The 19,556-nt window shown below is 41.4% G+C and overlaps 2 protein-coding genes across 2 annotated transcripts in view; both read right to left on the reverse strand.

Moving 5' to 3' along the window:
- ralyla (RALY RNA binding protein like a) overlaps positions 1-10,444 on the reverse strand; it is a 16,711-nt gene extending 6,267 nt beyond the window's left edge. Inside the window, exons 1-2 of the mRNA XM_027028015.3 lie at positions 10,333-10,444; positions 3,223-3,496 (exon numbers count right to left, since the gene is read on the reverse strand). Coding sequence (XP_026883816.2) covers positions 3,223-3,478 — 256 coding nt within the window. The 5' untranslated portion in view covers positions 3,479-3,496; positions 10,333-10,444. The remainder of the gene's footprint in view (positions 1-3,222; positions 3,497-10,332) is intronic.
- Positions 10,445-14,023: 3,579 nt separating this feature from the next.
- On the reverse strand, positions 14,024-19,556 carry and2 (actinodin2). The gene is made up of 5 exons (XM_035536484.2): positions 19,421-19,556; positions 16,975-17,058; positions 16,297-16,341; positions 15,733-15,875; positions 14,024-15,556 (listed from the first exon to the last, which is right to left on the reverse strand). The coding sequence occupies exons 1-5, from the start codon at positions 19,554-19,556 to the stop codon at positions 14,384-14,386; spliced, it is 1,581 nt and encodes a 526-aa protein (XP_035392377.1). The 3' UTR covers positions 14,024-14,383.

The raw sequence follows: 19,556 nt of genomic DNA on the forward strand, positions 1-19,556 counted from the left end.
AAAAGTCTTCATCCTATTGTGCACAGTCCACATATCCATGACAACTCTGACCTGTTCGCATCCCTTATGTAGGTTACAAACATGCAGATGCAACATGTATTGTTCCTGACAAAAGCTGAATATCTATAATACCATCACACATATCTATAATACATACACAAAAAATTCAAATACTGTCACATAATTTCCCTAATACCCATTTTTAATTACAGGAAATTATGATGCAAATGAATTATTTGCAGTAATTATTTAGAAGTTTGTTTTTGAATGAACTAACTTTAATTTATTGGAATGTTGCAGCATCTCATTTTTTAAAAAGCAAGTACAAGCAAGCAACTGTTGCTTCATTGTTTCTTTAGAACTTGACCCTATAGAAAGCATGTCACTTTTACTAAACTGCAAGCTGCATTTTTGGGTTCAAAAGCACAATGATTTAAATGGGAGTTTCCAGCGAGTGACTAAATTATGCACTAAATGGTGATAATGACACAATGGGGATGATAAGAGGCTGTATGTGTGGCACTATCATCAGAGGTTCTAGTATTACTAATTATTTAATCTTTGTTACTGATCAAATTTTATCGTGTATAAATATCGTTCTGCTGAATAGTCTACTCACATTTAAGACTGCGGTGCTGTTTTCCCTTATACGCTGCTCTTCCATACGTATCCAACAGGCTATGCATGTTTTCCTCTGCGTTGGTAAAGTGGCAATTGGTACCTCCCTCTATGATTCAAGTCTCAGGTAGTTGCTCTTGGGGTTACTGACTGAATGAGCTGAAAATGTAGATACACACCACTCCAGACTGTACCATTGGCACTGAAGGTAGGGGGGTTATCTGATCTGGAACATACTGGTCATGAATAATTCAAATGAGTGATTTGACAGGGCACTGATTGAATCGAGGGATCCATTTAAGGGTCTACGTAAAAAAACAAAACAAACTTAGATGTACTGATATTTCCACGAAGTTATATATTTAATTTGGAGGGATTAATTAGTGATTGTTTTTTACAAAAAAAAAATAAGAGTTTAAAAATTATAAATGAAGAATAAAACTTCTTTATTATCTTGTTTTTCTCAGCACTCTTATGGCATTTTACAATAAACACAGTTTCCACAATACATAAGCAGTGAGATTTCTAAAAATATCCAGTGAACAGATCATATTACTCCATGCCTTCAGAACCCTTAAGCATCCCACTACAGACTATTTTTGTGATGTACTGAAGAGTCTTGCTGCTCATATGCTAGAGCAATGTTGAAAGATGATTTTAAAAAGCATGTGTAATTACACAGAAAGGTCAGCCAGAGCTCATTTTTGCTCTGAACATGGTGTGAAAAACTGAAATTGTGCAGCATAGTCTAATGCAAATGCATGCCCGAGTGAAGATGCACGAATGAATGAAACACAAGGTTATGAAACACACACAAAAAAATATTTCAGATGACAGTTCTGAATTAATCTTGTTCACTGCAGTGGTAATTGAACCACACTGCATGTTATAGTCGCCACCTAGTGTTTGACTCAGATAGTGCTCTAACTGTTCTGGAGGTGAAAGTAAGATTGCAGGAGTGCAACCTTTTGTGTATACAAAGACAGCATACCCCCAAACCACGACTTGCCATGACGTGGAATAACAGACAACATGTAAAGACAGACCAAGCAGCCTCCATGTCAAATCATAGGGAAATAATTAATCAGGATTCATTATTACAACCTAACACAACAAACGTAACTCTTTAAAAGAGGATTAAATGAGTTTCTTTACTCATATAAAGTGGACTTTCAGCCAGTTACATTTATGAACACAAGAGGGCACTGCAATGCTTAAAATCAGGGGCCACAAAGGTGTATCTATTCAGCTTGTTCCTGTTCAAGCATGCTTTATCAAACCCACAAGTGGAGTGGTAATGAGAACATATGCTTCGTTATGCTCAGCAGGGGCAGTTCTGAACAGGGTTTGACTGCAAGTTCTCAGGGTTGCCATGTAACATGAAGAGAAGCTCAAGGCAATGCGTTCTCTACAGGCTGCCTGGGAACCCACCAGGAATGCCTGCATACCTAAAGTCAGGCTGAGTGAAGATGGACACTGGAGTAAATAAAGAATAACCTGCCATTGTAAAATATATCAAAACGTGTCAAACGACTATAATATGTGTTGAAGCATATGTGTATGTGAGGAGAGTTCATACAATACCAAACAATCTCACTAATTTATTTTCCTTAGTAAAGTGCACTTCAAACATAGAAGCGCAAGTAATCAGTTAATCAACCAGTTAATAAACATAACTTTAAAGGCTTCCTGTGCACTAAGACCCACTGCACAAGCTATGTTTAGTATTTCCTTCAACCAGCTGTGTTACTCAGTGAAGTAATTGTAGCCAATGTAAGACTAAAGTGAGACTTCAGTGAGACTAAATAGCTGAACCCGATGGCAGGTTTCAAATAGGCCTACTTTCATTCCAACGTTATTCATCTCTCCTCATCTGCTGTCCAAAATGGCACAACAATGGCACAGCAAAGTGCCATATGCGCATATCAGACAAGGCCTAGTTCACAGAGCTGTGTGTGGAAATGGAGCAGTAAATCCAGCTGATATTGAGATATACATTTCAAAATACAATGAACTCTGCTGTGTGACCCCAATAACATATGACAAATGTTTTGTGTGTGTGCGTGTATGTGTATATGAGTGTGCTCAGAGGTAAGTGTGTGTTAGAGAGAGTGAGAACCAATGAGGGAGAGGAAGGTGCAAACTCAAATCCAAATTTAATTGAAAATGCTCTGCATAGCAACAACTCTACCATCAACCATCTGTGTGAAGAAAGCTGACTAATATCTGACTAATATACATGAATACAAGCTTGAATACATTACTCCCAGAATTTCATCAGCTAATAAAATCTTTTGTAAATTCAACAAGCTGGAAATTCATCCTGCTGCACCATTTGACCCTATGAAGAATGAAACTCTTCCTCTACAGTATGAAAGTGCCACTCTGCAGTATAAAGCTCTCCTTGTACAGTATTAAAGTGTCATTTTGCAGTATAAAACTCTTCATTCACAGATTGTGTCTCTGTACAGTGTTTCTGTACAATCTGAAACTCTCCCTGTACAGTATGAAAATGACCCTCAATCTCCATTTACCAATAATACTGGAGCACCTGGAGGGGCGTCCAGCAGAAGATCTCAGTCGTGTTAGAGAATATCCACTGACCCAAGGGCTGTCCAGCGATGACCCTGGCATTCTCCCCAGCCACGGCGGAGCGCGCGTCCCGCTCGCTGGCATACTGCACGAAGGCGAAACCCTTGTGCACCGAGCAGCCTGTGATCTTGCCGTATTTGGCGAAGATGCGCTCGACGTCGGCCTTGGCAACCGCCGCTGTATTGAGGTTACCGATGAAGACCCTGGAGTGGAGGGAGTGGGCATCAGTCCTGTTCGTCACACTGCTGGTCAGTGTCCTGCCAGCCATCCTCCTCACTATGGACTTCTGAAAAACATACACACATGCAAGAAATGTAACTATAATATACTATATACTGCACCCTATAATATCTTGTTGTTTCTTTCCTCTCAAGTGGGCCTCGCATTCTTTTTATATCCTTCTGAACATCACAGGTTGTGCAAGTGGTCGAGTAACCTGCCGCTGTTTCGGAGACAGACATCCCGGCTCCATGAGCTCTAATGTGTTGATAATATGGGGGGGGGGGGTCTAGAATTGCCAGTGGAGAAACTCTCCAGGAGGTGTGAAGTTCACACTCAGAGAAACAGGAAAAGGCACAGCAGGTCTCTCGTCTTTCGCAGGTCAACATTACAGACATGCTGCAGCTTTTCTGAGTACTGTGTTGTCAACCTGACTGTAATCAGTGCAGGGCTCTATTAGCATAAGGCAAGGCTTTGAGGGCCTGTACTGTGGGGCATCCCCAGCTTTATCATCTTACCCATCTCTCAGCACACCTGAACCAAGCAATCAGAAACACTGGCAAATATCTGAGACTGTTAACATAGATGCATAAACCAACAATATAGATTCTTAGGTGGTCCCCAAGAACTGGATTAGGAAACATTATTCCAAATACTTTTATTTTAGGTGCTGAAAATCCCTTTGAGAAAAACAAAAGGCTGTGGTCTTCACTAAACTTCCACCCAAGTTTAAGCCATTTGTTATTTCGGATATGAACACGGCCTCTGCTGCAGCCACCAGGGCTTCTGTGGTATATGTTTGTCAGGAACCTTATCATTCTGAGCAGGAGATGATCTGGTTCAAAGATGAGTGGCGATAGCTTCAGAATGACCTTGGACTGGCTTCAGATAAACATTCCTCCACACCGTGTGGCTGTGTGGCTCAGACGGTCCTCTGACCTGCTCCCGTCCTGAGCCCATCAGTTCTGAAAACAATTTCCTTAAAAAACAACAAGTAGTTTTCCCCATCTTCCCCATGTAATGTGTGGTATGTCATGCTCAGCTGTGCATGACGGTGGCCGGTGATTGCACAAGAATTCTCAGAACAAGCACTGCGGTAAACACGACACAGGTGTTGCTGCTGATAAGAGAAGTGATCCCTTTCAGCTCACTAATGCTCCTCTTACGAAGGAGACTGTAGCAGGTTTCGTTTTTTATCTTTGACCCAAATGTTCTGTTTTATAGAGCTCACCTTGTGCGTTGTTAAAGCACATGGCGTGTTCTACATAAACTGCTGCTGTGACAAAACCATCCTTTTTTTAAAAGTCTTCATTTTACTTTGGGTGTAATGCATTTGGGAATCTTGTTTATGTATTGTGAAAGCAGAATAAAGGCAGAAAAAAGATCAAACATTTTCCCAACTCTTGCACTCACTGTTTCAGCGATTCTTACAATGCTAACTATAGGTCTAATACTACTGGCTCAATCAAAGAAAACTGTATTTCATGCCTAAACAGATATAATATGCAAAATAAATATATGTAAACACACTACTCTGCCAAAGTCTTAAGCTTCCTATTTATCTTTACAGTAAGTGTTTATTTGCGTGTAAACCACTCTGTAACACAAAGTAAACAACATTATAATTAAACAGAATTAATATGAATAAACATTAATGCAATAAAAGTAACAAGGATTTTTTTGTGTTTGTCAGTATGCTGTTTTAACTTCATAGAAATTGATGTTTTATCCTGCTGAGCATTTCCCCTAGCCGCACAGCCCCACAGGCTCCAGTCCTGCCCTTCCCCTTGCCGCACAGCCCCACAGGCTCCTGTCCTGCCCTTCCCCTTGCCGCACAGCCCCACAGGCTCCTGTCCTGCCCTTTCCCTTGCCGCACAGCCCCACAGGCTCCAGTCCTGCCCTTCCCCTTGCCGCACAGCCCCACAGGCTCCAGTCCTGCCCTTCCCCTTGCCGCACAGCCCCACAGGCTCCTGTCCTGCCCTTTCCCTTGCCGCACAGCCCCACAGGCTCCAGTCCTGCCCTTCCCTTAGTCGCACAGCCCCACAGGCTCCAGTCCTGCCCTTCCCTTAGTCGCACAGCCCCACAGGCTCCAGTCCTGCCCTTCCCTTAGCCGCACAGCCCCACAGGCTCCAGTCCTGCCCTTCCCTTAGTCGCACAGCCCCACAGGCTCCAGTCCTGCCCTTCCCTTAGCCGCACAGCCCCACAGGCTCCTGTCCTGCCCTTCCCCTTGCCGCACAGCCTCACAGGCTCCAGTCCTGCCCTTCCCCATCTCCAGCTTCTGTTCCGGACTGTACCCGGCGCCCACACCTGATCCTGACCCAAATCCAGACCCTGCTTCCATGCCACCTCTGGAACTGGTTCCCTATCTTGTTCCTGACATAGCCCCTGGTGTTACTCCTGACTTTGCCCTGGATCTGGCCTTGGCTTTGGCCTCTGATCCTGTTCCGGGTCCTGTTCCTGGTTACTGTGATCCCACCGGCTGGCTTCATCCTTCCCCAGGGCCCAGACTGCCCACTTTTCAGAGTGTGTTTCAGAAGCTGTGCATCAAGGTGAAGGTTCAGTCATGGTTTAATCTTGGTTTCTATGATGGTATGCCATGTGGTTTAGTTGTTGTTTCTGTTCTGTCTAGTCTCTGTGCTTCACTGTTTTCATCTGTGTCCCATTTTCTCTTAATTATCCTATATACGTGTGTGTGTGCGTGTGTGTGTGTGTGTGTATATGTGTGTGTGTATATGTGTGTGTGTGTGTGTGTGTGTGTGTGTGTATACGTGTGTGTGTGTATATGTGTGTGTGTGTGTGTGTGTGTATATGTGTGTGTGTGTGTGTGTGTATGTGTGTGTGTGTGTGTGTGTGTGTGTGTGTACACACACACACACACACACACACACACACACACACCAGGTCTTCCTGTCCTTATTTGCTCAATTTTACATTCAGCTTGCTTTTAAAATAATTTAAATCCTAGAACCTTTTTTTTTCTTTTCATGTGATGTTTTGTATTTACAATGTATTGGCCTTTTATATGGATTTGCATTGTAAAATCTGCTAGTGCTACTACGTTTATTTGAATTTATTTTTAGGCTCTGCTCCCTTCCTTTAAATTACATAGTAAAGTGTGTGACAGTCATAGCCTCTCCTCCCTTCAATGTAGTGCCCTGCTGCTAGTTTCTGGCAGACATCCTAACTCAGACCAAACTTTAGGAGCCCTCCAACTGACTGCTGTTTTTTTTGCGTGTTTGTTTGTTCTCAGTTATTTTGTGACCTTGGATTTATTCACAGTTCCCTATCTTTAACTGCACAAAATGCACAGCTGATTTTAGTAGATGTGAGTAGGTGTCTCAGTACCATCATGATTAATTATATCCTAATACAACAAGCCGGATCCACAATGAGAAATGAGATGGAGAATGGGGAACACTAAATGCAGTACTTAGAAGGGACCAAGAACAAAATCAGATTGTGGTTTTATGGTAGCCTTTGAACAGCAGCTATCCATGGTGCTGAAATACACATGCTTTCAAAGACATTTTATACAGACACAGATAAAAAAAAAGTAAAGTAACAAAAGAGTAAAAAATTATTCTGCATAAATATAAGAAATAATAATAAAGAATTAATGTAAAGCATTACATAAAGCAAATAAATAATTATAACATCACATTACCTGAAAGAGAGGAAACATATTAATAAAACATGAAAAATATGGCATAAAATATTAAATAAAATATAATGCATAAAATATAATGCCTAAAATATAATGATTCTCCAACTTAGGCATTTCTAAAGGCCAATTTAAGGACTGGATTTATGATGCTATCACTTTCTTTGTTAGAAACATTTATCTATATCCACCGTAGTCGATCTGTTGCTCAGCACAACTTGTGTTAGCCACTATTTCTGACGACAGGACCACTGCTATCCCAGCAGTCACAGCAACAATGCCAGGCATGATGCACTTGTTAACAGCGCAACACACACTTACAGGCCACTTCAATCTGTGTCACCGCGGTGTTGCGAATGCTCTGCCAGCCAAACAATAGCAGCTAAGTAGGTCCTGTGTTCAGAAACTGACCAAAGAATGGGCGACAAGGAACAATGAAGCAAATGCTGTATGCCAGTTTGGAACGATGCCCCTGTGAGCACAGTGACCCAGTAATGTGACCGGTCAGAGCATGCGCAAGGGAAGTGTTTCTCATAAATGAGCTGATTAGTTTCCATTTAACCTGATTGATAAGAAATGCTTCAAGCAGCCATAATCGTTGCTAGCTGAAACAAACCAGAGATATGTGCTAAAGGTCTCGCACAGATTCATCTTAACCACCAAATTTAAACATCGATAAAAGGCATATATAGGGGAGAGTGGGGTAAGATGAGCCATTTTTTAACTTAAGTCGACCTGTAGCCAAGTGACTATGAGAGAGAAATAAAGCTACTGCATGCAACACAAGTTCAGGATGTGTGCCATTGATTGAAACATTAGCAGTCTACCTAACTCAAATAGATAACAATATATTGGGTCTACAGAAGTTGTGGCCTTGTGACTGAACTTGCCCAATGTTATGGGTAAATTGATCCAGATGATAGGGTAAGATAAACAGTTACTAACTGTTGTATTAATCAGATTTTAAAGTATAATTCCAAATATTATAATATAATTAAATCCCCCATTGGACATTTAGTATTGTTGTTCATTAAATAAATATAAATTGCTAATAAGATGAGGTTGGTTTGCCAAGTCTTGAGGATTAAGAAATAGGATTAAGGAATAGATGTTTTAAATTGAATTAAACTTTTATTTTTTGAGGAACATCCACAGATTATATGTTTTTTCCCTTTCAGTGTCGAATCCCAACTGTATGCTTGATATAATAGCATGTAAAATGTTAGCCCAATTAGGCCTATTTTGTTATGGCAGCAATAAATAATAGGACAAATATAGAAATTATTTGACATTCCATGTGTGTAAGTTGCAGGGAAATATGAAGTGTTGCTCCCCACAGATGTGGAGTCCCTATCTGTAAGGTCTGAACACAATGAAAGCAGAACTGCAAATATTCCTTGATTCCGATGCCATTTTGCTCAACATAGTCTGTCTACCTTTTAATGAAACTAAAGCAGTCCAAGCAGAACATGGTCAGGCAAAGGAATACGTCAGTGGAGTGCTTTGGTGTAAAGACTAATTGGTTATGTGCTTGTTACTAAATGATAAAATGGGATGTTTTATGCTAATAGCTTTCTCCCACTCAGTCTCTTTGCTTCTCTAGAACCCTCTCCGGGGGTGAGAGGATACATTTTCGAACCACATATTAGTAGCCGACATGCACAAATACTAGTAGGCGCGCAAGGGCACAGTGAATAGAGTGGACAGGCACACGCAAGGCTTGTCTCTCTGAAGCATGCTAGCAGATCTTAAGTAAAGCGTGACTGCATTCTCTTTAAACAGGAATTCTGTGAATGTTTTTAATTCACTCTGAGTCTCTGTCCTCCACAACACATACGGTGTAGTCTTTTCATCATAATATTTTAGGTTTAGCAAGACTCTACAGAGGGAAAGGAATACCTTTTGAATAAAAAAAACATTTGTGTGAACACCTTAATGCAAAGCCTATATGCTGGAGACTAAAAGATCGAGGTCATTATTCTTAATCTATGGCAGCTTCCGTAGAGCTCTACCATTACTACTACCTATCCACTGTCTAGTGTCCACAAGAAAATCCACAGCTGTCAGCTTGTCCAGTTCACTGCTACAAACAGTGCCCACTAGAGCTTTTGGACATGGTCCAGCTCACTGAGAGGCTAAAGGTCTATCCCGCTTTCTCATGTGAGCTATTCTTTCTCAATGAGAGAAAAGCTTTATTTAGAAAAAAGATATTTCACGGTTGGCTTCTTCCATCAGGTTCCTGACGGATGCAGTCTGAATAATAAATGCTGTTTTATCTCTAAAATAACACTCTTGTGTACCTTGTGGTAGCATAACGCACAGTTTTTGTTAGTAAATGTAATCAGCAAAGTCATCAGGTGGAGTTTGATCATTTAATGTTGCTGTTCAAGTCAAGGCTACCACACGGTAGCCTAGAGGGTAAGACATTTTTTTTTTTTAAGCAGTAAGAACTGATGAAAGCAGCTCGAACAGGAGGAATGCTGATCTCTGAACTGATCTCTAAAATGGTCTCTAAACATGCTGCATTAATATCCGACACTATACATAACACAGGAAGAAGGTATATGTCCTTGGTGCTGAAAATGAATTAATGTATTGAAATGTAGTGATGTTACTGAAATAATACAAAGAAAGAAGCACAATGGGCAAACAAACCAACTGGACTTACTGATGTTTCATCGCCAATTTATCATGGTTATCTTCCAGTAATATAATCAATCACCACAAAGGGAAAAGACGTGATGAATTAACTTGCAGTTTTGATACGCGGCCAGCAGGACACAAATGAACAGTGTAAGAGTTTACTCAACAGCGGGCTATTTGCTGTGCATCACGCACTCTTTGGAAACTCAGTCATGACTGCTCACCCATAAGCCAATATATTAGCATTAAAGAGAAAAGATTACTAATAACTGGGAAAAGCAATAAATATTTTTAGACTTTTACTAACAATTGTGCTAAAGAATACGTTTACAGAACGATTTAACGCCTTCCGGATAGGAAAAGCAGAGCTTTTTATAAATATTCACCAAAACCAGTACAAATCCGACAAACACTATTTCTGATTTATTCCTTCCGGCTAGTCTAATCGGATCCTGTTATCTGAATGAATTTAAGATTCGATCACAGTATGCAAGTGAATGGACGAAAAACTTGATCTCGCACCGCCACGAGACACCCCCCCCCCCCCCCCCCGCAAAAAAAAGGGTGAATACTACGTGCGCACGAGAAAGGGTACTCACCGAACGGAGGAAGTCGCAAATTAAGACAAATTAAGACTCCGACTAATTTACAGCATAAATGCGTGCAGGAGAGCAGGACGCGTGCCCAGCTCGTGCACTGCCGCTGAGTGCTGACTAGTCTGTCATGTGACTAAACACCGCACTGAATCCTTTGAATCCTTCTGCTGGGATCCGCGGTATGTCCGTTTTTGCTCGGTTGCTGAAAGTTACCCCCCCCCCCCAGTGCAATCAATATTAAAACCGTCTTACTTGGAAGTTACGCGTGTCGTGTGGTCCGTATAAGTGGCCTAACGGAATGCTTAAGGAATCTAATGAAGTTGAAATGGCAGGCATACAAATGACTGGATCATATGTTCGGTCTGTGAACAAATACCAATATCAGCACTTTTAACGTTGCACCATATCTACAACAGACGCGTGTTTTTTTATTATGTCATATTGCTATTTCAGTTAAAAAACATTTAAAAAGCGGCACTATTAGTGTGTTGTACTTAGTGCATTGTTTATTGTACATTATCATACAGAAAACACCTTGATCTTCGCTACATGCAGGACTCAAGCAGACAGATCACAGATGTCTGGTGAGCTCTAGGTTGCTATTCTGCAATGCTTGAATTATTAAAGCAGGTCGGTTTTAATGTAAATAGGCCACCTCTGTTTGATATGGACACTGTTTGATATTCTTAATGGCTGTTTAAAGAAATTATCTATTGCCCTCACTTCCTTTATGGCCACCCCCGCTACGCAAACGCACGTACACACACACACACACACACACACACACACACACACACACACACACACACGAAAAAAAAAAAGTTACTCTGAAAGATAATTATATCCCAAAAGGAATAATTCCAAATAATATTACAAACAACAAGGAATTCAAAAACAATTGTGTTCCAAACAATAAGCCACACTAGGGCATTTAGCCCTTTTAATTATTGCTACTATTCAAATGACTTTTTTTTCTTCTGCAGTTCAGTGCACCCCATAATATTTCTTCTGAAAATCTCAGTGTTAATGAACAGTACATTTGCCTTCCCATATAATCCCTCAACTTCCCTCCAAAATGCACCATTCCTTGCACCAAGGACAGTGATTCCATAATTTTTCCCTGTCAGATCTGAAAGGGCTAATGGGGTGTCACCCTAAAGCATTTATTTAAAACGTTATCTTTCAGAACAATCTACAAGAGAAGTTGCCACAGCATGCCACAAAACCTTCAAAAATGTCTTTCACGGGGTGTTTCAGGCCTGTTGATGTGCAACCCTTTTAAAGTGAACCCTGCGGAAACTGAAAACTCTCCCACCAATTGCATCTGAAGACTGAGGCAAATGTCTCGTGTCAGCTTAGACACCAAGCACAACCAGGTGGGCATAAACACAACCTCCCACAAGCCCTGGTCTTATCGGTTAAATAAATGTTAGATGAGACCTCACTCACCATGTCTTCTCTATTAGTGTTCAGGACATGGAACTAACTCTGTATAGAATAATGTTGGGGTTTCTGTTTGTATGTTACTTTAAATTTATTATCATTTAGTATCTTAAAATTTTTTTTTAAATTCAATCTGGGTCAGATATACAATGTTGCAGAGGGATTTGTCTGGTGTACTGACGGTGGGGCAGCATTGGGCACATCTGCTGAGGTGATACTGGGCTTTTCTGGGACTACCAAGACATGACTATTTTTAAGGCAGTTGCTCAACAGGAAATGTCACTGTTAACCAGAGTCCTGTTTTCTCACAATGTACACCTGGCCTATCACTGAAAGATGCTGCACCTCTTGACCTCTTGACATTACACTGTGCTTCATGGCTATTACTGCATTCTAAAAGTGAAGGATTTTCGTGTTCATTTATAAACGTTTTCTGATGTGCATTCACGTTCACTTGATAGACACATAACTGACATTTCCTGTTTCCTGATACTAGTGACACATTTTGATGTTCATCTAAGAGCAGTACATCCAAATGTAACGTTCTTGATTAAAATCTACATTAATTTTCCAAGGAAGAAGCCACTTATGGACATTCAGATGGGTGGCCCCGCGGTACTGCTGCCTCCTGGAAATACAAACATATGGCTAATTTGGGTTCGCTTTTGCTGAGGATATATTTATCCTCATTATCAATCGCAACCCCTTTCTAAACTAGCTAATGAGATGTTATGGTTGTCTCCAGGGGATTAGGGCCAAGGGTGAAGTCAGCACAAAACCCAGCCCATGCTGACTGGAGCGATCCATTCCAGTTCTACACGAAGCCCTGCAGCCTGCAGAGTCAACAATGAATACCCAGTTGGCTATGAGCTACACCAGACAAGCCAGGAATATATATGGCAGAGACACAGCCTTGGACAGCTCCAGATTTGTAGTTTTTTTTCTTTTTTTCTTTTTTTTTTGCTTGTTGCTAGTATTGAATGGATGACTTACCAATTATATTCCGCAACTTTAAGAATTAATGTTTCCCTTTAAGGATACATTTGTAACAGGGATTAAACATTGATCACAACTGATCACATTGGTATCAGGTCAGTAATGTTAACATGCTGAAATGTATGTGGTTGACTTTAAAGCTTCTGTCCATGAAACGTAGAACCAGACAAGAGGACATAAGAGAACACATACAAAGACATTACCACTGCTAAGATGTTTGGTGACATTGACAGGTTAAACTGACAGACTTACTCATTTTAAAGATGTCGGGAACATTCATCCAAATGTCCATTTGTAGGACCAGCTATAATGTTTTCTGTTCTGTACTGACACATGACAATGCAGTTCTGTTCACTCTAGGATCCCAGTTACAACCTGCACCTACAATTACTGCATAGTTCTCCCTACACCTCTTTCTCCCAAGTGGTCATTAGTGTTACTGTGCTGGCTTCCCATGTTTTCTTTAAACCTGTCATCAAGGGCGCCCGTATTATACAGGCACCTCCTGCGGAGACATCCTAATAATAGCTAAGGCAGATATTCACATGAGACATAGTCTACTCTTAATTAATTTAACTTACTTTTCATTCAGCTAAGCAGACTTCACCAGAGCTTGTGTGCTGTGCCAAAGACCAAAGAAGGCAGACGGTTAACACAGAATGCTATTATTAGTCTTTCTAATGGGAATCCATGGAAAGTTAGCAGTTGTTCTTGATTCCTTGATTTTATACCCAACCAAGGCATCATTGCAGAATGAATAATTTATTACCTTTTAGACCTCAAATTAATTTTGATCTATACAGGTCATGTTGAGTGGTTTGTTATAGCATGTGTGTTTGTTGATAATAATGACTCCAGTATCTTAGTTCGTCTGTCATTTATGGGACGTTACAGAAGGTTATCTGAGATTCAGAGATAAGGAATCTGTCTCTTGTATCCAGAGACGATGGAAAAGTTCTAAACTTTTATTACTTAAAATATGTTTAATTAGACATACAAGGATGTTGACAGGAAGAGGAGATTGTGTATATTGACATACCTTCATGTAACACCAAAATCTTGTTACTTAATATTTCCAAAGCTGTTTATTTTAACCATACATTCAAAAGCATACAACACAGATGAAAAATACTTATATGAGCATATTTCAGTGAAGTTGTTCAGACTCAAATCCTTTTTTATCAGAACCCATATAACAAATTTAAGGAATATGACAATGTACAGACCAGAAAAAAAACACAGGTTGCCTAAAATTTAAATGCAAATTCAGCCATATTCTAGTAAACTAACCCTTATCCGCAATACACATAAATACAGAAATTATTTCACATGATTTTCAAGATAATCACAACACTTTGAAGAGACTTGAGTTTCCAGACACAGACAGTAAGGTTTGTATACTGCTAACTTTAGCTGAATGAATAATTATCTCTACTGAAATCGTCCTTCTTTGGCTTGACCCCTAGAACTGTACACTATACTGAACTGTCAGTACTGGCTTCATCACTAGGAGGTCTCTGCTGACTTGAACTTATGTGCCTGTTTGAGAGCTCATGTGGAAACACTTGACATGTGGGCAGAGTTTCCAGAGCTTTTTAGAAAGTGGCATGTCCACTTATTTCTTGTAAGGACCCATGTATGCTCTCAGGAAATTCTCAAATCGTGGGTGCTCAGGTGCTATGTTGGCAGTGCTGGGGTTCCCCTGGCCACTTTCCTGCTGGGTCGGCTCATCTCTTTGCACCTCAGCCCGCCCCTCATCAGCTGCAGGCTCTGCACGTCGCAGGCGGCAATTGAAGTCGATTTCGGGATCACAGTCAGGGTGGGGCTCGATAATACCATCCCGGGCAGTGCTGGAAGCTGCAGGGATACCCAGGCTGGAGTGGGTCTGGAACTGGGGGAGGAGTGGAGGTGGCCTCATCAGGGCAGCCGTGCCCCCCATCAGGCAATAGGGGCTATAGCGGGGGTCGCAAGCCAGGTTGACGGGTGCTGGTTCATCCTGGGGTGTGTACTCCAGCACTGGATTGGTGAGTCTAGCCAGCTTGGTAGCAGTAAGAGGGTTGCAGCCCCTGTCAAACAGTGGGTTGCAGAATTGCTCCCTGGGAGCCTCCTCAGCCTGTCCTGCAACCTGAGCAGCTGGTGCTCCGTGGATAGCACAGAGAGGGTCCAATGCAGGGTCACAGGAGGGGTACAGTTGGTACAGACCTGAGGGAGCCCTGGCCACCAGCATGGGCCTGCAGTACGGGTCTTTGGCAGGGTCGCAGCCAAGGTGGGCGTAGGAAGGGGCGGGGCTGAGGCTGGGCTTATAGCCATAAGCTGCGCGCAGGTGGTACTGCAGGCACTCGACGTCAAATGGGCTGCAGATGCGAAGCAGCTCAGCTCTCTGCTCGGCAGACAGGAAGGACTCCATCACCGGGGCATGGTTGTAGCCCAGCGGTGCCCGTAGATGTAAAGGGAGCAGTGCGGTGAGGAGGGGTGCGGGAGCGGAAGCCTTCACTGGTGCAGGGGCAGATTCCTCGGGTGCTGCAGAGCGAGGATCCATGGTGTAGACGCAGTAGGGATCCAGGTATGGGTTACACCCCTTCACAATGGCTTGCCTGAATGGAGCAGGCGTGAGGACCTTGGCAGCAGGTTTGCTGGTGGACTCTGCAATGCAGTCGGGATCATCAGAGTTGGCACAGGCCTTGTAGATCTCACTCAGGTGGTTGAGGTAATGGTTGTAGGAGCGCCCCTCCTCCACCCTATGCTTGTTCTGCAGGTACAGCATATAGATCCGATCCAGGTTCTCAATCTACAAATGTGAAATCAGAGATAGAATTGCAATTATTGTATCCAACAACAATCTTTCATAATATGCTGTTTTTTGAAACAGTATACCTACAGAATATTGATTTCTAAAAGCAGTCAAATCCTAACAACAGTTAGGTCTTCACTTCACAGTTTCATTTATTATCAGTGAGTACTCACTCCCTCCTGGTTGTGGGTGGCCATGAAGTACTTGTACCAGTCCCCAAAGTCTGGCTGTTGTTTGTAAGCAATGCTCCTCCTCTCGCGCCCCAGCTTTGGCAGCCCTGACGAACTGCCTTGCTTCTCCACGGAGGCGTCTGCCACTGTGCCCATCAAGAAGCAGAAGTTCATTTCACTTATTAAATGAATCATCCAGTGTTTGAGAAAGTGTTATGCATGACGTTTTAGGGCTACAGTGTATAATGTTAGGTTGAAGCATTCATTTTCATGCTAAAAATTCAAAACTTGGAGAGCTGCCACTGGAGTATGACACAGTCTTTGTGTGGCCCCAGAAGACCAGAATCCCCTTTCTAAAGATGTAGGAATGTTGGAGTCACAAAGTACAGGAACAGAAGCGTGGTGGTATGCAGAAATAGACAGACAGTAGTGGCAGGTCTGAAATATATCAATTAAAATGGAGGAAGTTTAAGATGTGGTCTTCTGCTCAAACTTCAGTTACTGGATAACTCCATCCACTGCATAACCGAGTCCCTCATGCATGATGCTAAAATAAGAGCCACTTACCATTCTCCTTCTCCAGGTGCACCAGTGGACCAGCCTCCACAAAGCCTGACAGTTATAGTAATGAAAGAAAGAACGTAAACCCTCAAGAACCAGATGTCCCATAGCACAAGTGCTTTAAAATGCTGACTCACTAATAAGCCCTTAGGACTTATGATTGTATGAGTCTTTGCCATGTTCTGCACATTAATGTTCAAACACCCAGCTCCCATGGCTTCCTGAGCCATAATGGTGGGCTTATCGCAACCAGGGCCCCTGCAAGGTCGACTGTTAAACTACAAAGCCCACGCACCCCATGGCCCAAGGCTGCCACTTTAATCAGCACACTCTCATAAAGGAAGACGAAGGCAGCTGAAGGGCTCGGTATATGCACCATTATGAGGGCCATATGTCTGCACCACCAGTTGGTCCCTGTTAGATGTTTATGGCTTGGGGGAAAGCACATAGTCAGCTGATTATCAGGGGACTTCTGGTGATTGTAAAGAAATGCTTCTTTAGCACTGCACAGATACTTCTATATAAAAAGCATATATTATGGAAACTAGACCTTTTTATGGGTGTATGTGTTTATAATGTTTTATATATATATAATGAATGTGAGTAAAATAGGATTTGTGGGATCAGATTATTATAGAAAGACACCCAATTACTCTTAGAATAGTGACTGGAATTGATTCCCACCTGGCAGGAAGACAGATGCAAGCACAGTTCCAGTGAACAGGATGGACAGCTTGAGACTGGACATTTTTCTGCTCTCAGCAACTCCTAAGGATCAAGAGCATGAAGGGCATGCAGTGAAGAATATGGAAACATGGAGAAACCCATCCCACAGACTGCAGACACAAAACTCCGCTGGTAGTGAACACCCAGACACATCGTTAGTCTTTTTGGAGTTTCAACACAAATGTTTCTGTTTTTCTGGCACGTTGCAAAAATATGGCTCTAGATCCAGAAGGAACAAAGAGTGAAATCATCTGGACTCTTCAATAATCTACTCATTGTGCGGTTTTTTTTGTAGAACTTTCTAGACATATTGCTCTTTGTAGTAAAGTTCTTGCATTTTAGTCTATTTTGTTTTTGGTTTCTTTACTCTTTAAAATGGATTAATCAAAACTGTGCCTCCCTGAAACAGATCACACAGCAAAGCCGTCTTTACTGTAGGCGCATTGTTATTCCAAAGAATTTGTTTCTGCATTACCAGAAACTGACTTCACCACCCACTGACTAATGAGAGCAGTCTTTTCAGGAACAACCTCAAGTGTTTTGGGAAAACATGACAAAAACATGAAAGTTTTGCACATTTTGCAATTTATAATTGAACTTAGTTCAATAATGCAGTAATGCAGTAATTTAAGGTAATAATTTCAGATTTTTGAAACAATAACTTTCAATTATGCTGTTGCAATCAAAGTATAATCAAAACTACTGAAATATAATTTTGATTGTGGCAGACTTTTTAAATGTATAAAATTCCTCTTCTAAAATAAACTGATCTTACACGTTATTCTGGCGAGATTGGTCTGAGCGCTCACCTGATTCAGCTGTAATGATCTAAGATCCTGGTAGAAAGGGGGGCGTAGTCAGCCAAACGTCTCCCTTCCCCTGAAGTTCCAGTGAAGGATGACTGTGAGCTGCTACATTTTAAAGGCAGTCTATGATCATTAAAAAGTAAAAAGGCATGTCATGTGGTAGGGACCTGCATCTTTGCTCATTTGGATTGGTTCGGACAAAACAGAGATGAATCAGAGCCATGTGTTTATTAAGTAGCAAAACTCTACCTGGTAATGTCAGAGGGATTTAATACTAATCAAAGAAACACCCACTTTTTAGGCTTTCATTTTAGTGTTTAATATATAGGATGTCATTTAAACAGTAAAATCACTGCTTGCAGGGCTCTTCTTCCAAGTAGAGGTCAGTGTGTTGTGTGACTGATCTGGATACTGCAGTGCTCCACATTTCTGTAGGATGCTGATTAGATGCTGTTGATGTGTTTTTCAAAAAGTACCCAGCATTTTTCTCCCCAGGCTTCTGAAATATACTCTGCATTGATATTTAATATATTTTAATCTATTTTTAGTCGTAAGAGAAAAAAAAGCATAGTTGGGATAAGGAAATAACTCATAAATATTCATGCTGCAAACACACGGGAACCAGTCATCTGTTTAATCTCTTCTTAAGCAGCAGTATTATCGGTCACTGTATCCGTCACTTTGTGTTTCAGTACAGGATATATGTTATTACTGTAGTGTAGTAGGACACCTTCGTGTGTGTGTGTGTGTGTGTGTGTGTGAGTGTGTGTGTGTGTGTGTGTGTGAGTGTGTGTGTGTGTGAGTGTGTGTGTGTGTGTGTGTGTGTGTGAGTGTGTGTGTGTGTGTGTGTGTGTGTGTGTGTGTGTGTGTGTGTGAGTGTGTGTGTGTATGTGTGTGTGTGTGTGTGTGTGTGTGTGCGCGCAGGAAAGGGGAGCAATTATTTAATGCTCCTAAAGTCTTTCTAAAACAAGCTTTGTTAGGTGCCCAGTTCTGTCTTTTATTTTATTTTATATTAAATAATGATATAAAAATATTTATTTTATATAAAGTTTATAATAAAATTGACATAATTTACAGATCAGTTAATGTTTTTCTATTGTTTTATTTTCAATCACTAGAAGTTCCAAGGATAAGCATTAAGTTCTCTGCTACTATACACATTATAATGTACTATACTGCACTATATGACTATATCTGCACTATATATACTAGCCCCCACTCAGGGAAAAAGTGTACACAAGTTCAAGGTGTAATAAGAAAAAGATTAAAAGATAGTTAACAGAGCACCATTACTCCGAAATTTATCTTGTCATACATGTACATATTTTCTATCATCTTATACATAATGTTTCATAACACCATATACCATTTGGATATTTTTTAGACAAGATGTTACACAAAAATGTTCAGATCACATCCAGGACACATAGAGACAAATGTATAGATTATCAATAACTCATATTTTATTCATATTTGGGAGGACAGTTAACATAAGTATTTTCCTTGAGGCCCAGAGATCATCTGCTATCTGCTGTCTTATGTATAATTATGCTCAAGTCCCCAGCAAACAGGTGTTCTGCCCTGCCTGTAAAACTTGCCATCCAGGCCGGAGGCAGTGGAGTATGTGGCCACAGTGCTCTTGAAGTGGGATACCAGAGATTCTCTGAGCTGTGCAACATCTGGATCTGAAGGACGCTTTCCGAATCGCTGATGACCCAAAGGGCGGGGCAGCAT

The sequence above is a fragment of the Electrophorus electricus genome, chromosome 20, assembly GCF_041902795.1.
Source record: "Electrophorus electricus isolate QZ-2024a chromosome 20, ASM4190279v1, whole genome shotgun sequence".
In the NCBI taxonomy this organism is placed as follows: Eukaryota; Metazoa; Chordata; class Actinopteri; order Gymnotiformes; family Gymnotidae; genus Electrophorus; species Electrophorus electricus.

What these genes read in the sequence shown, in the direction of transcription:
- and2 (XM_035536484.2), bottom strand. Translation starts at nt 19,556, where the DNA reads ATGCTGCCCCGCCCTTTGGGTCATCAGCGATTCGGAAAGCGTCCTTCA. An exon ending in CACTGCCTCCGGCCTGGATG is followed by an intron (nt 17,059 to 19,420) that starts GCAAGTTTTACA and finishes CTTGATCCTTAG; the next exon opens with GAGTTGCTGAGAGCAGAAAA. An exon ending in GCACCTGGAGAAGGAGAATG is followed by an intron (nt 15,876 to 16,296) that starts GTAAGTGGCTCT and finishes TGATGGGCACAG; the next exon opens with TGGCAGACGCCTCCGTGGAG.